The sequence below is a fragment of the Mustelus asterias genome, chromosome 12 (genome assembly GCF_964213995.1).
Source record: "Mustelus asterias chromosome 12, sMusAst1.hap1.1, whole genome shotgun sequence".
In the NCBI taxonomy this organism is placed as follows: Eukaryota; Metazoa; Chordata; class Chondrichthyes; order Carcharhiniformes; family Triakidae; genus Mustelus; species Mustelus asterias.
In genome coordinates, this window is record NC_135812.1 from 86,212,141 (window position 1) to 86,228,953 (window position 16,813).

Consider the following 16,813-nt stretch of genomic DNA (forward strand, 5'->3'; position numbering starts at 1 on the left):
AAAATCCTTTTTGACTTTCCAGTTCATACATTTGATACTTCCAAGTGTGACAATGAGAGCAATACTCTCTTTAAAACCTTCAGATGATTCATCCTCCACCTCTATACCTTTACCATCCTTCAGTATTTTCTTGCTCTGGTCTTTTCAGCTGTCCCATGCCTCACAAACGTATAAACCATGTGCACACTCTATTGCTACTTTGAGGATTCATTTTTTTCCAGTTTCATAAGGATGTTTGAAACATCAAGTCAAATTGTAGTGCCGAAATAGTGAATAATTTACAACAGTTTTCCATTCCTACCAGATATGGTTTAAGGAATATGTTTGTGTTACTAGCAAAAACATAATGGTAAACATTTGCGCATTACCTCTTTGGCATTAATAGTTGACACTTCAGTAATTCCTGCAATTTGGATCCCACCCTTGGAGTCCTCTCGGAGATCTAGGAAGCCAGACGACGGGTTAAGTAGATCTCGTATCATTTCGTTATAAATCTGTGAAGGAAAAGAAAGTAGTAAGAATTTGAGAAAAAATCGCAGATGTTCAGAATTTCTTTGCACTTGGCTTTAAAGGAAAAACAAGAGGAAGTTTTGTGGTGGCAAAATTAGCAAACTTTGGCTCCCGTTCTGCACCATCCGCTCGTCCACTGCATCAGATCCCACCAGTGCTCTTGTAGCCATTCTACTGCCAGCAACAGGAAATGCCAGCCTGCGTGATGTGCAAAATCCTCAGCTGGGAAATATTACGCCCTACGATTGGAAATTGCCGTAACCGCTCCATATGCTAAATGCTAAAAGGGTGATTGTGTCGTCCAAAACTCGTGTAAGGATGGTGTGGCAGAAGCACTCTACAGACGATGAAGCTTCATTCATTTGAGTGCACAGGTTTAGATTTAGTTTTAATTTGGGCAGCCAAGTTTGATTTAGCACAGAGCAGCTTGGTGCATTTCCTCTCATTGCGTCACTTTGAAAAGGTCTGTAGAAATGTAAATGATTGCTTGATGCCAAGTTCATAGAATCCCTATGGTGCAGAAGGAGGCCATTTGGCCCATTGAGCCCGCACCGACTACAATCCCACTCAGGCCCGATCACCGTAACCCCACGCATTAACCTTGCCAGTCCCCCTGACACCAAGGGGCAATTTACCATGGCCAAGCACCTTAACCTGCACATCTTTGGGCTGTGGGAGGAAACTGGAGCACCCGGAGGAAACCCACGCAGGCTCGGGGAGAATGTGCAAATTTCATACAGACAATCAACCGAGGCTGGAATTGAACCTGGGTCTCTGGCGCTGTAAGGCAGCAGCGCTAGCCACTGTGCAATCGATTTGATGATATTAGTATACAATTAGTATACAATGAAAAGTATTGTTTCTTGCGCGCTACACATCATGCCGTTACTTGTTAAGGGGCAGAACTTTGGGTGCCTATGCTGTTGTACAACACATTACAGAAGAGAACAAGGCAACAGTGGCAGTCAGGCTGATATTCGATAAAGGAGCTCCTATAAGCATGGTGCCAGGCTGGCAGTGTAGGTTTGTCTGTTAGATGATGACCTGCTTCACAATGCAATTCAGTGCTTTGCTCCAGATAATCGCCTGTAGAGATCTGGAGGAACATTTTCTTCTTTAAAAAACCGTTTAGCTAAATTGTGATTGGCAAAACTTTGGATGTTAAAGCTTTGCCTCTAGGAAAAGATTGTCAGGTATGGTTAGAGACACGTATCACTTTTTTTGAATTATTTTTTACATTGAGGAAAGGAGCAACTGTACAATAAACTTCAGCAAGCACAATGTTAACACAAGTGAACAATATGTTTGAGGACACTGCAACAAAGTAAACAGATTTCTTTACTAATTTATGCACTGTACATATGAATTAGGAGCAGGAGTAGGCTACTCACTCCCTTGCGCCTGTTCTACCATTCAATAAGATAACGGCTGATCTGATTGTAACTTCAAAACCACATTCCCGCCTACCCCCGCTAACCTTTCACCCCCTTGCTTAGCAAGAATCTATCTTGCTCTGCCTTAAAAATACTCAATGATTCTTCTTCTAACACCATTTGAGAAAGAGAGTCTTAAATGGGTGACCCATTATTTTTAAACAAAGGCCCCCATAGTTCTATATTATCCCACAAGAGGAAAGATACTTCCTACATCTGCCCTGTCAAGACCCCTCAGGATGTTATATGTTTCATTCAAATTGCCTCTCACTCTTCCAAGCTCCAACGGATACAAGTCCAGCCTGTACAACCTTGCCTCATAAGACAACCCTCCTATTCCAGGTATTAGTTCAGTAAACCATCTCTGGTTTACTCTGGTAAAACATCTTCCAATGTATTTACATCCCTGCTTAAATAAGGAGACCAATACTGTACGCAATACTCCAGATGCAGTCTCACCAATGCACCTTTCTTATTTACACCATGATGACCACGTTGCGTGGAAGATTTACATCAAATTATATCAGAAAGGCGGGGCACCAATTCTTGTCACGTCCAGCTAAAGAGGCAGTTCCGAATCATGTATCTAATGTACTTCATTCCACTAATTCTACCTTTCCCCATAAGATGGGTACTGGGATATTAGCTGAAGGAGGTCAGGGGGAACAGCCAATCATTCCACTATTGTACATGTTCTTTTTCTGTCACAGTATTTGGTTATTCTGGAGAACACTTGAGAACTTTGTCTTTGATTATATTCCGTTTAATGGCCCGGCTGCAGTGGGAAAGCTCACAGAAATAATTTTGAACATCATTGCTACATTTGTTTGCATCAAGAGGCAAATCTGAAATTGGGAGGAAAAGGTGAAGTGTAGTAGAAGTTAAGATGCGCTATAATCTCGGTTAGAAAGATTTGTGCAACGGGGGATAACTTTCTGAACTCATCTTCCTGACACAGAGCTCTGCTATCGAGAGTTCCACTGGGAATTTGGGCGTGCACCTCCCCACAGTCTTAAATCAATTAAAATTAATGACCAGAAAGTTGTGGGGCATGAACAGGAGTGCCAAATCTTCAGGTGCTGGAGCGCTAAGAAAATGTGTTGGCCATATAAATACTACATCTACTATTACATTGTTTTCTTATGTATTAATCATTTGAGTCCCCCAAAGTTAGTAAAATTATGCTTTTTAAGTAAAAAAATGTCAGTGTCCCCACTTTTACCAACCTCTTTCCCACAACTCCATCCAACAACCTACCCTCCCCACAACCCCCAGTCTCCCATAGTCCCCGCCCACCCACTCCCCCAACCTCTACCTCCAACCCAATCCTCTCCAACCACCTTTTCATCTTTGTCCCGACCATCCCAACATGCCCACTCTCCTAATAGCCCTTTCCTCATCATCTCAACCCTCCATCTCCATTTCTCCAACCACCCCACCTTCCCAAACCCCTCACCCACACTCCAACCTCCTCCCCATCCCTCCTCCCAATCCTGCCAACCTCCTCCCCACCCCTCCTCTCAATCCCGCCAACCTTCTCCCCACCCCTCCCCCAACATTCTCCTAACCTCCTTCCCATCCCTCTCCCAACACCCTGCCCCTCCCCGAATACATTCCTCACCCCCCCCCCGCCACCTGCCCTCTTCCCCAAACACCCCCCTTCCACCCCCAATTCCCCTCCCCACATCTGATACACCACCTCCCCAACACCCTCCCTTGCCCCTAACCTCCCCAGCAGCAGGGTGGCAACAAGTGAGGTTAACCGAACAGACCTGCTTCAAATAATCAGAAGAGTCTGAAAGTTGTGTTTTTTAAGCCGATCTTTCAGGTCCTTGACTCTGATTGCTCAGAGCGGAGGACAGTTTAAAACACCGATTCCAGGTCCCCTTAGCCCCTAGGCCCCAGTGTTTGGGACTTTCTGCACCTCCCCTCTCCTGGTTCCCGGTTGATGGTGTTGGAGTAGTGCTCTGGCGCACTCTGGCAGCACTACATCCCTGCCCGTGAGCGCCTGGTATCTTATCCTGGTGAACCTCTGTGGAAGGACATGAATTTATAAAATTACCCTTTGGGGTGGATTTTACAGGAGACAGCGTCCCCGACCTAAATGTCCGTCGGCACTTCGCTGACGTGAAATGTGCTGCCTCACGGCAAAAATACACCTTCATTAGTGTTTAGTGGGATTCTGCTCCTCGGGGACAGGAAGTCCTGCCATAGAGAACTGTTGGCCAATCTGGTTGGCTGGCAGCTCCGCAGAGAGTATGACTCTATAGTAGTACACTCTGTAGAGTGTGTACAACCACTCCCTATGAAGAGGTGAAGGTGCCTTTTAGACTTCAGGTAAGTCCGGGGGTTTCTGGAGACATGTCTAGGAGACATCAGATGGAATGAGTGAGGATGTTTGGGTTAGAGAGCCTATGGGGGGGGAGGGGGGGGAGGGGGGAGCAGCATGTACACAAAGTAACTGGGTTAACGTTTCAGTTCAATGATCTTCAGACAGAGCTCCTCCCCAGTTCAGTAACCTGCTGCTCAGGAGGTGGAAAAGCAGCTGGAGCTGGCCGACAGTGACAGACCTGCAAAAGTACTTTAAAAGGAAAAGGTGGAAGCTTTGGAAGCATTTAAAAGCAAGTACATTAACTTGAAAGACGTTATTACTTAAAACCAATAAAGACAGCCATAAGACTGTCAATAAGACTGCCATAAAAATTTGTTTCCAGCTCCCATCTAACATTTTTTAATAACTCAGTTGATGCTGGATTCCTCGGGATATGCACTTCCCAAACTTCACAACCATGTAATCTTAATTACATCATCAAAATCCCATGCTTCCGTTAAGCTCCCCTGTTTCCAGTGGTAACGTTGACTGCCTGGATTGAGGTACAATCTCAATGAAAATTGGGCAGGAATCTAGTAATAAGTAGTTGCCTCCACATTCCAAAGTGCAAATGGATCTCGGGACGTGAAAATCATCCCTCCTCACCTCCCCACCCCACCTCCCCAAACTGTCGGGACTAATAATCCCTCTAATTAGACAGGGTAGATTCGGAAAGCATGTTCCCGATGGTGGGGGAATCCAGAACTAGGGGGTCAGTTTGAGGATAAGGAATAAACCTTTTAGGACTGAGGTGAGGAGAAATTTCTTTACCCAGAGGGTGGTGAATGTGTGGAATTCATCACCACAGAAAGTAGTTGAGGCCAAAACGTTGTCTGATTTCAAGAAGAAATTAGATATAGCTCTTGGAGCTAAAGGGATCAAGGGGCATAAGGGGGAAGGTGGGATCAGGATATTGAATCTGATGATCAGCCATGATCAAAATGAATGGTGGAGCAGGCTTGAAGGGCCGAATGGCCTACTCCTGCTTCTATTTTCTATGTATGTTTCTATATAATTTCTCTTTGCAGTGTTTGCCTATTAACTATGCATCTGTTGTGTGGGGCATGTTTATTCCTTGTTCAGTATGTTCTACGCAACCACACACCTACACAAACGTAGAGGGAACATTGATCAGCATATCAAACTTTGACTGTTTCATATCTCAATCAGAAATGCCACTCAACCGCTTTCCAGTCACAGTCTTTCCTGTCTTGACCAACCACATAATAAAAGCAAAATACTGCTGACGCAGGAAGTCTGAAATAAGAACAGACAATTCTGGAAAAACTCGCGAGAGAAACGGAGTTAATATGTCGAGTCCTTATGACTCTTCTTCAGAGCTGTTATTCATTATTGATCATCCATATTGTTGCTCAGAAAATTAACACAACTCTATTAATCTAAAAGTATCAGAAATACATTTCAGTTAGCTAAGATTATATGCAGAGCGAGAACGATTGTGATTAATATTTTAATATTACAGCATAATCTGAGCCATTAAGTAACGTGTTTTCCTCTGCTCATGGCTCTGCTTTTTAGCATGAGCAGAAATGAAGATATTAAATACAGGAAAGAAAGAAAATTAATTCATAAAATAGATTCATTATATTCATTTCATTATTCAAATTTATGTTGAAATAAATATTGTTGCCTGATTTCCTTTCTCTTGTAAACCAATAAGAAAAATTTGCAATACTATGAACCATAGAATCCTTACAGTGCAGAAGGAGGCCATTCAGCCCATCGGGTCTGTGCCAACCACAATCCCATCCAGGCCCCTTCCTGTAACCCCACAAATTTACCCTGTTAATTCCCTGTTACTAGGGTCAATTTAGCACGTCCAATCAACCTAACCCACACATCTTTGGACTGTAGGAGGAAACCGGAGTACCCGGAGGAAACCCATGCAGACACGGGGAGAATGTGCAAACTCCACACAGACAGTGACCCAAGGCTGGAATTGAACCCGGTTCCTTGGTGCCGTGAGGCAGCAGTGCTAACCACTGTGCCACCGTGCCACCAGTTCATGGATTTAGATAACAATTCCCTTATTCATCTATTGATAACTAAACAGTGGCAGTCAAGACAAATATGTGACACAGAGCCAGGAATTAATAACAAGCTGGTGAAAGGAATGTGGATAGCACTGTATGTGTTGGATTACACTACATTCAAAACTGTTGTTCTTTTCATGTCGTTGATTGTATAAATACAATGAACAACGAAACCCTGGGATAAGAAATACATTCCACTATGAATTAGATATTATATTCCACTTCTAACTTCTTCAATATTGAGCTACCTATGAAGTATAATTCTCTTCACCTCCGCCCCGCACCCACCATTTATTAGTGTTGTCCCAATCCGACATCAGTTATTTACCTCACTTCATTTCCAGAACTACATCAAAACTTTTCTTACCCTGTTTGATTAGAAATGTTCTGATTTAGGAAGCAGTGCTGAATGAATTCTAAAATCATTCCCCACATGTGTTCATTCTATTCCAGTCCATCTGAGGAGAGTAAAAGATACCCAATCTCATTGCCCTATTATTCTCGCATGTCCCTCAGAACTGTCTCATCTTCACTCTTTAAATGGCCTGGCTGTAACGCATTTCAAGAATTATATAACTAAGCCTGTGTGATGTTAACTTTGTGTAAACCAGTTAAATTCCAGTGTTGTGTTTGAATCCTTAGCTAAAATGGCCACCCCACCCACCTTTTGCTTCCCCATCTTCTGAAAAGAACTGGGAATATTAATATCCCAGGTTGTCCAATCCAGAAGGAAACAACAATAAAATAGGGAAATAAGAATACTTGTCCAAACTGTTTTTCCCTTCTGGGAAACTCAAGGTAAACTTCATAATTCTTAATAATTCTAACTGCCAAATTTAGAATTCTCCGTGCTTTCACATACATAATTCGGATTTTTTTTTTGCAAAGGTAAGCTATATTCCTTTTCCTGCCTTTCGCATTATTTCTCCTTTATTCACCACTTCTACAACAGCGATTTTCTCTCTATGGCATAACCTCTTTCTTCTCTGCCCAAATTTTCTCACTCTTTACTCTAGCAAAGGCTCATGCATCATATCCAAGACCTTTCCCAATTCTGCTACCCAAACTGTAGTTCAAATCCTAGACATTATTTACCCCCCAACCACACGTACAACCCCCTCCCCAACCATTAGTTTCAATCCCTCTTCCCTCTATTGCTCTCTTTATCCTCTCCATGAGGAGTTTTTTTTGTTCATTCATGGGACATGGGCATCGCCAGTTGGTCAGCATTTATTTCCCATTCCCAGTTGAAACTCAATTACATTTCTGTGGCCCTGGAGTCACATGTAGGCCAGACTGGGTAAGGACAGCAGATTTTCTTCCCTAAAGGACATTAGTGAGCCAGATGGGTTTTTCCGACATTCGACAATGGTTTCATGGTCGTCAGTAGATTCTTAATTCCAGATTTATTTTTATTGAATTCCAATTCCACCATCTGCCGTGGCGTGATTCGAACCTGGGTCCCCACAACATTAGCTGAGTTTCTGGATTAATAGTCTCGCGATAATAACACTAGGCAAGTATTGGTGTCATTTCAGTTCTGGCTGAAGTCAACCTTTCAGCTGTCCCGATTGCAAACTTTTGGCAAAGTCCCAAGAATATGAACTCTATTATTGTGCATCCTGCTCATTTGTCAGAATGTTGCCTGCCACAGGAATCAGTCCAGAGATTATCACCCTAGAAATCTTGCTTTTCAATCTAGTGCCTAGAAAACATACCTGAGTGAGTTTTGACTCCCTAGTGATTGCGATTTCTACAATGACTTTAAATTTTCGTTAAAATTAGCTGCCCATGATTCTTTGCACAAAATGCGTTCATGATGCCCCAACTGGTTTAAATAAATGAATAGAGAGTTGCCCAATCAGTGAGTGAGGTAATGATTGAGAAGCATTGCCAAGAATACAAATGAAAGAAAGATGGGTAATAGAAGATAATAGAATATCTACCATTGGAGTTTAGTGTCCTCTTAACCCTTTGCCAGCTGATGAATTTGCAAGAGGATTTCTCTGTCTCTTTGAATATAACATAGAATCGTAGAATCACAGTGCAGAAGGAGGCCATGTGGCCCATCGAGTCTGCACTGTCAACAATCCCACCCAGGCCCTATCCCCGTAACCCCACTTATTTACCTCCTGACACTAAGGGGCAATTTACCATGGCCAATCAACCTAACCCGCACATCTTAAGAGCGTGGGAGGAAACAAAAGCACCCAGAGGAAACCCACACAGACACAGGGAGAATGTGCAAACTCCACACAGTCACCCGAGGACGGAATTGAACCCGGGTCCCTCGTGCTGTGAGGCAGCAGCGCTCACCACAGTGCTACCGTGTCATCCATGTTAAGTATAGTGGTGTTCTATGACCTATGTAGAAAGCTCTGCTTTACTGAGAGCTTCATCTCTCCTGCCCAGCTTGATACCAAATTTCAGTCATGAAAGGATAATCCTGTTACCACATTGATCCCCTGTGCCCTTCATCAGGGACAATGCTTTAGTCTTCAAATCTCATTAGGAAATGAGCCCAGTTTCTAGGGTGAATGCGACGTAGCCCGAATCCTGGAAATCTTTGGATTTGAAGGCTTTTTAAATTCCTCTTATTTTCCCCTCCGATTGAGATCTTTAGGCAGCTAAACTGTTAAATACAGATACACTTCACAATGGTTACATCAATTGATGTTGAGCAAAATTAATCAAATTGTTATGCTTATGGTATAATTTGATCCATTACCTTCCAAATTGCTTGCAAATAGCTGTCAATTATGACTACAAATTAGAAACTATTTTAAACTTCTAAGATAGAAATGATTAATCTGGCTCCCTCTAATAATTAAAATAATTATTTCACACAGAGCAAAACAAATAATTGTACTTAACATGTTATATTCAAAGCGACAGAGAAATCTGATTGTAAAATTAGCTGAAAATTAGTTTATCACAAAAAATTATTTGTTAATCACAGTGTCAATCCCTCACTTGTGATTAACCCAATTTTAAATCACTGAAAATGACTTTAAAAAAATACACAGAACCATGTGTTATCTTGGGGGATGCTTTGATCAATTTCTTCATGAATTTTTTTAAAAAACCTTCAAAAATTTGTGATGCGTTCCTATTCGGATCCTTTCACTCAAGTAAACCAGCGTCATCTTTAGAGCCAGTACGTCTGTAAACGGATACAATTAGCAAAAACTCCCATGAGTGATTAATTCATCACGGGATCATGGCCAGTTTTGTGGATGGCGCGACTTCTAGCACAATTTTCTTTCAAACTGGCACAAAGGATTGCAGAAATCTCGTGCTGAACACAATTTGCATTTAAAATTCCACAATCATTTGTACTGTTTAACCCAGGGCCAACCAAGTGGAAGTTCTATCCCACTGCGCTTATACCTTCTCCTATTAGATTTTGTCTTTTTAATATCCCTAATATATACAGCAGGCACAACGGCATCATTTGCCCGCTGGACGGTTTATACAAGCCTGACCAGAACATTTTTCTCCCTTCTTCAAAGTGTTCCTATTATAATCCGTTAATCCCTCCCATCGCTAACTGTACCTGAACTCTCGTATATTAATCAGGTAACTGGGAGGTGGTGGTTGAACTCAGTGCTCTATAATTCTGACCTTCTCATATTTCTCACACACTGACCACCCTTAAGTATATTAAGTTTAAGTTTATTTATTAGTGTCACAAGTAGGCTTAACACTGCAATGAAGTTATTGTGAGAATCCCCTCGTCGCCATACTCCGACGCCTGTTCAGGTACACTGAGGGAGAATTTAGCATGGCCAATGCATCTAACCAGCACGTCTTTCGGATTGTGAAGGGAAACCGGAGCACCTGGAGGAAACCCACGCAGACACAGGGAAAACACGCAGACTCCGCACAGTGACCCAAGCTGGGAATCGAACTGGGCCCTTGGCACTGTGAGGCAACAGTGCTAACCATTGTGCCATTGTACATCCACCCATAGAATGAACGGTACAGTTAACAGACTGGTAACTTTGCCATTCACTATAATGATGACAGCAAATGGTTTGCACTAATTGGCTGATTTAAAATTGGGCAGTTTGAATAGTGGGTCTCTAACCTACATCTAATTGTCTAATCTGGATGGTTGGGGCCGAAGTTTTCATGTCATTCATGTTTTGTCGAGTGTTCAGTTTCTCGATGGGATTTTTCAGGGTTTGTCTATTTTCCCTAAGTAGTTTCAGACTAGTTTGTTAAAACCATTATTGTTAGGTTACAGCTCCCTGTATATCTTAGGAACTCTGCATGAGGCTAGCGTTCTCCTCTCTCCAGATCTCTGTTACTTAGCCATGTGTCATGACATCAGAATTACATCAGCATCATGTTCTTCTGGTGTTAACACTTTACTCTAAGGCTGACACTGTTTTTGAAGATTTCCATGGCCTTTTTGCCTAAGTTACAATGGAAAATCAGGAACCATCCCCCTCCTCACTCCCCTGAAGAAATTAATCATCTTTAGCGTCTAAAACTTAATGTAGCCTTAGCTTTCATGTACTCTTCTATCAGAGCATCTGAGGAATCGTGCACCTTTATGTTTGCAAGACTCCTGTCACTTATATTTAAGTAATAGGTTTGTTAGTGTTTCCTAGCTTTCTGTTACACACGCTATTAGTGCGTTAGCATGCTCAATCAGCTGGGAGTGCTATTATGCTGCATCCAATGGATCAAGTCACCATGGCAATAATCTCAAAGACAACAAGCTGCAGTTTAGCAACCCGTCATGAGACCAATAGCAAGAAGGTTGAACTGGGTGTGAGAGGCGCTTACATCAATGTTTACAGAAGAAGTGAAATTATATACCTCTAAAATGCTTCTGATTTTTCTTTCTGTTACTGTTAACTTAAACTGAAACATAGGCCACACCATTGAGCCGCAATGCCTGGTCTAAATTTAACTTCAAAAGTCATTTAACCAAAGCTCACAAATAAATGACATTCATTATGTGGGCACCAATAGCCCATTTATAGTAACAAATGGGTATTGAATAAATACATGGCCAGCTTCCATAAATAGCCAGATTCAAAGAAAAGCAACAGGCTTTCTTTAAAAAAAACTATGCAGTTAGCAGCCATTGTATTCTTGTTTTATTTGTTCGCAGAATATAGGCCTGACTGACAAGGTAAGCATTTGTTGTCCATTCTGATATGCCCTATATAATGTGGTTCTGAGCTGCTGTCTTGAACTGCTGCAGTGCACGTGGTGTGAAGAAGGGGGTTCCAGCATTTTGAATTAGGCTCAGTGAAAGAATTGCGATATGGTTGCAAGTCAGGGTGGTGGGCTGACTTGGAGGGAAACGTGCGGGTCCTTTGGCCTTGTCCCCGCAGGACACACATGTATACAGAGTAGAATGCTGTCTCAAGCTGTGAACGTGCCTTCCCCAGTTCCCAGATCATGTAGTGTGTTCAATGTAAAAATATAACAATACATTAACAAAAGGAGAAAGGTGCCATTGTAAGTTGTTGTGTGCACTGTATCATGAACACAGGGTCCCATTAACAAATCTCAATATATTATTTTCTGATTTCATTTAAGTCTCTGGGGAAACCTTGAGCTGAAGACATGTGCCATCATTTTCTGAGCTTTTTGGAAACATCTTAAACTAGTGTGCAGAGTTGTAAGCAAAACTATATCTTGAACAAACTGAAATTTTAATTTAATCACTCAGGAAAATGTTCTAAGACACTTCACTGGAGCATAATCAGACAAAATTTGACACCGGAGAAAGAAGGAGATATCAGGATCAGTGGCAAAAGGTGTTAAAGAGTTAGGTTTTAAGGGACATCATAAAATAGAGGATTGGTGGATAGGTTTGGAACGGAATTCTAGAGCTTCAGAGTAAAATCGCAGAAGGCATGACCATCAGTGGTGAATACAAGAGGCCAGAGTTGACGGAGTGCAGAGTTTTTGGAGAGATGTAGGACTGGAGGACATTATAGAGACAGAATAGGTCAAGATCATCGTTGGATTGGTAGACTGAGAGCCGATGTAGATTAGTGAGCATGGGCGTGTTTGCTGATACCTGTTGCTGGTTAGGATACGGGTCATGATGTGGAGATGCCGGCGTTGGACTGGGGTAAACACAGTAAGAGTTTTAACAACACCAGGTTAAAGTCCAACAGGTTTATTTGGTAGCAAATGCCATTAGCTTTCGGAGCCCTGCTTCTTCGTCAGATGGAGTGGATGCCTGCTCCTTCGTCAGATGGAGTGGATATCCACTCCATCTGATGAAGGAGCAGGGCTCCGAAAGCTAATGGCATTTGCTACCAAATAAACCTGTTGGACTTTAACCTGGTGTTGTTAAAACTCTTACTAGGATATGGGTACCAGGATGAGCTTGTATGAGCTCAAGAAATGTTCAAGAAAAGTAACACAGAAATATTCAAGTTAGGGACTTGTTGCAGCTCTATTTCCATCACGCACATCTGCCAGCAAAACAAGAGGCAATAACTGAAGGTGTGTCATGTTGAAGCAATTTCACGTAGATTCCAGGAATTGGGTATTTCACTGGATCAACTGCGTCATACATGTATCCTATTGCACCAAGAACTTCCTGCTAGAGAAGGCAGTGGGGATCACCGGGATAAAAATTATGCAGTTACCAAAGTTGATCCCAGCTGTTAAACAAATGGAGATGACAGCTGAAATACAATTGCTTAGGATGAGAGATCGTATGTGGTCCTGAAGCTTTCTTTGTGCTCTGTAAACAGCAATGGAAAGGTTGCTTCTGTAAGTTATCAATGTGTACCTACCTCTAAGTATGACATGGAAACAGTGTACTCCATATCATCACTAGTTTCTTCAATGCATTTGAACAAGTCATTGAGTGTTCGTACATAAATACCAGGTTCATAATCTGTTCCCAACATCGTGTATGTTTTCCCAGCACCTAAAAGGTAAAAATAAATAAGATAATCTCTTACATGTTTTCAACAAATGATGGTCAGAGCTATAAATTTAGGCATAATTTTCTAGAGCAGGGTATCTTCTGAAGGCTGCCAATGCACTTGCCCATTTAGATCTTTCAGTTTATTGCATGGCAAGTTGCTGGAAGTGTGAGTTGATTACATCACAGCGAGGGCAACAGGGCATCAGGGCACCCAAGTACAAGGTAAGTGATACGCATTCCTGATTAAATCAGATTGATGGAGTCGAAATGAACAGCGCAAGGATTTAAAAAATCCCCAACAGTAACTGTTTAAGCTTTTATTTATTAGTGTCACAAGTAGGCTTACATTAACACTGCAATGAAGTTACTGTGAAAATTCTGTTCGGGTACACTGAGGGAGAATTTAGCATTGCCAATTCGCCTAACCAGCATATCTTTCGGACTGTGGGAGGAAACTGGAGCACCCGGAGGAAACCCACGCAGACACGGGGAGAACATGCAGACCGCGCACACAGTGACCCAAGTCGGGAATCGAACCCTGGCGCTGTGAGGCAGCAGCACTAACCACTGTGCCGCCCTTACCTAAAGAATGAGATTGCACTTTCGGAATGTCAGAGAAGCTGAGCAGCAGTTAATACCACTCATCACATCAATAAAAATGCACAAAGCTTAAACTTATTTGGGCAAGTTTAAATCCTACCAAGTGCACAAAGGCAACAATTTCATGCTATTCAATGGTGAGGCAGGCAGTGGGACACCGATTTTGCAATGTTAATGATGGAGCAGCGCAACTTGGATGTCAACTTTTGGGTATTTGAGTTCCACCGTGCATCTCTGCCATTTGGGCATAAATAATGATGTGCCCATTAGTCTCACTATTATTGTGCAGGAAATTCTGGCCTCTTGTCAGCAGCCACAAACATCTGTCTTATTAACAATTAGGCAAGAATGCAATCTTTCTCTACAATTAGAGTTTGAACAATCATGCACAAGAAATTTGTTTTTTATCCCCTTTACGGCATTGGAGTTAAGCAAAATTATTTTGTGCAAAGCATATCCTGCATTTTCAATCTATTTTACTCTTTTTGTCTTTTTTAATAGAGTGGCTTCAGGTGAATTCTATTGATTTAAGGTGAGGTAAAGAGAGAATAGAGGAGAAAAGTGTTAAATAGGAAAAAAACAGACACAAGAGCAGAGCTGGGATGAACGGCATAACAACTGCGTGAGAAAACAGGAAGTTCAGAGTTCAGAAGTTCAGAATAACGTTCAAAGTGATCTACGAAGATATTGGCCAGGATTTTACAGCGTCTCCAACTGGCGGAAGGGGCGGGCCATTTAAATTGCCGTTTATTTTTGCGGGATCGTAATATCGTGCTAGCAGGAGGGGCTGCAAAATGCTGGCCATAGAAACTGAGTGGCATCAGCTACTTGTCCCTCCAAGTTCTCAACACATTTAACTTGTCCATGAGAACTATCACCTGCTCTGGGGTGGCATGGTGGCACAGTGGTTAGCACTGCTGTCTCACAGCGCCAGAGATCCAGGTTCGATTCCCGTCTTGGGTCACTGTCTGCGTGGAGTTTGCACATTCTCCCCGTGTCTGCGTGGGTTTCCTCCGGGTGCTCCGGTTTCCTTCCACAGTCCAAAAATGCCTGGGTTAGGTGGATTGGCCATGCTAAATTGCCCCTTAGTGTCAGGGGGACTAGCTAGGGTTAATATGTGGGGTTATAGGGAAAAGGGCTGGGTGGGATTGTGGTCGGTGCAGATGTGATGGGCCTAATGGCCTCTTTCTGCACTGTAGGATTCTATGATTCTTTACCTGCACCATTCCTAGCGGCTAGTCACTAAACTACCTCTCCTCAGCTCAATGCTTGCTGACAGAGCCAACCACTCCCTGTTTCACATGTTTCTCATTTTATTTCACTTTCTCATTTCAAAACTGTTATCATTGCTTTCCTTAAAATATCTGCCTTTGATTTCTCTTCCCTCTTCAATTCTTGCCTAATACCTAACCTTGCCTTTCTCTCGAGTAATCAAATATGTCACTGTCATCTTTCTCTGTTGGAGGGTCTGGTCTTCTTGGTCTGATGATGTGTAAGTACTGATTTGGGACTTGGCTATCTCGTGGGGCACTTGCCTTCTTAACTACAGCTCAGAGGTTCCTTACAGCACAGACTGATGCACAGAGTTCTTGAACAGCAATGCTATATTCCGAGCTCCAACAAGCATATGCAAGGAGAATGCTACTCCAAGTCCATCTGGAGAGCGATCGGACAATGTTACACAAAGCTCATGTATTTGTAAAGTTCTGATCACACACACCTTAATCACCCCTAAAAGTACATCATGTGCTATTATAGTTTTCAAAGATAAATGCAAAGTACACAGTTATCTAACCACATCATCACTTGACTGCTTTATCTCTAACTATAGGTAGCGACATATCGAAAACATCTGCATGCCATTCATTGTAAGCAAAATTGTCTTTCTGTCGACACTTTGGTTTGCCCCGTCCTACCTACTCAACACTATTCTACCCTTATTATATTTTCCTTTGATTATTAACTTCTTGTTTCCCATATTCAGAATTTTCCTTCAACATTCTCCACACCCATAGATATAGGACAAAGAATTGGCCATTTGGCCCTGCTCTACCATTCAGTAAGATCATGGCTGATCTTCAACCTCATCTCCACTTTCATGCTGGATCCTCATATCCCTCAAGATCCTTAAAGTCCAAAAATCTATTGATTGCACCCTTGAATTTACCCATCAACCAAGAATCCACAGCTCTGAGGCTAGAAAATTCTACAGATTCACAAATTTGAGTGAAGGAATTTTTCCTCATTTCCGTCCAATACTTCTGAAACGAGGCCCTCCAACTCGAATACTTCAGCCAGAGGAAGTTGCCTCTCAGCATCTACCTGGTCATGTTCTCTTAAAAGCGTATACGTTTCGATGAGACCTTTCATTGTTCAAAATCCCAGAGAGTATAGGCCCTTTCTATTCAATCTATCAGCATGGGACAGCCTCTCTCAGCCTTTTGGCTAAGATCAAGTGTAGTTTTGCTGTCCTGCCCTTGATAGAAGTCAATGCGGTTACACTGAGGCTTCATTTGAAGCAATTTTTAAAAAACGGCATCTGGGCCTTTTGGCTAAGATTCAAATGAGATCAAGCACTGGAGGAGGTGCAATGCCTGCTCCTGTCAGCTTGGATCATGTAGATCGAGCCCAAGACAGGAAGAGGGCAGCCTGTCTTGTCAGCTTGGATCTGTAATGTCTCACTGGTCGAGGCTTTGATTGGATTTGATTGGATATAACTAAAAAAGCCCTCTCGTCATGCGGCTCTTTTTCAATCCTCTCAGACTAGTTTTCATTTCATGAACTGGACAAAGGCTTTCCATACTAAAACCACTCATTTTATCACTTGTTGCTGCATCTGTGACATGTTGTCTCTCCTCCGTCCTCTACCTCTCTACGGCCTTCAATATAGTCAACCATTCTAATCCTACGCAGTGCGGGTGCTCCAAAT

The 16,813-nt window shown here is 42.4% G+C and overlaps 1 protein-coding gene across 1 annotated transcript in view; it reads right to left on the reverse strand.

Moving 5' to 3' along the window:
- Nucleotides 1-16,813, reverse strand: part of kif19 (kinesin family member 19) — a 206,476-nt gene that overhangs the window by 61,116 nt on the left and 128,547 nt on the right. The window contains exons 5-6 of the mRNA XM_078225994.1: nt 13,148-13,284; nt 369-494 (exon numbers count right to left, since the gene is read on the reverse strand). Of these exons, the coding sequence (XP_078082120.1) occupies nt 369-494; nt 13,148-13,284 (263 nt within the window). The remainder of the gene's footprint in view (nt 1-368; nt 495-13,147; nt 13,285-16,813) is intronic.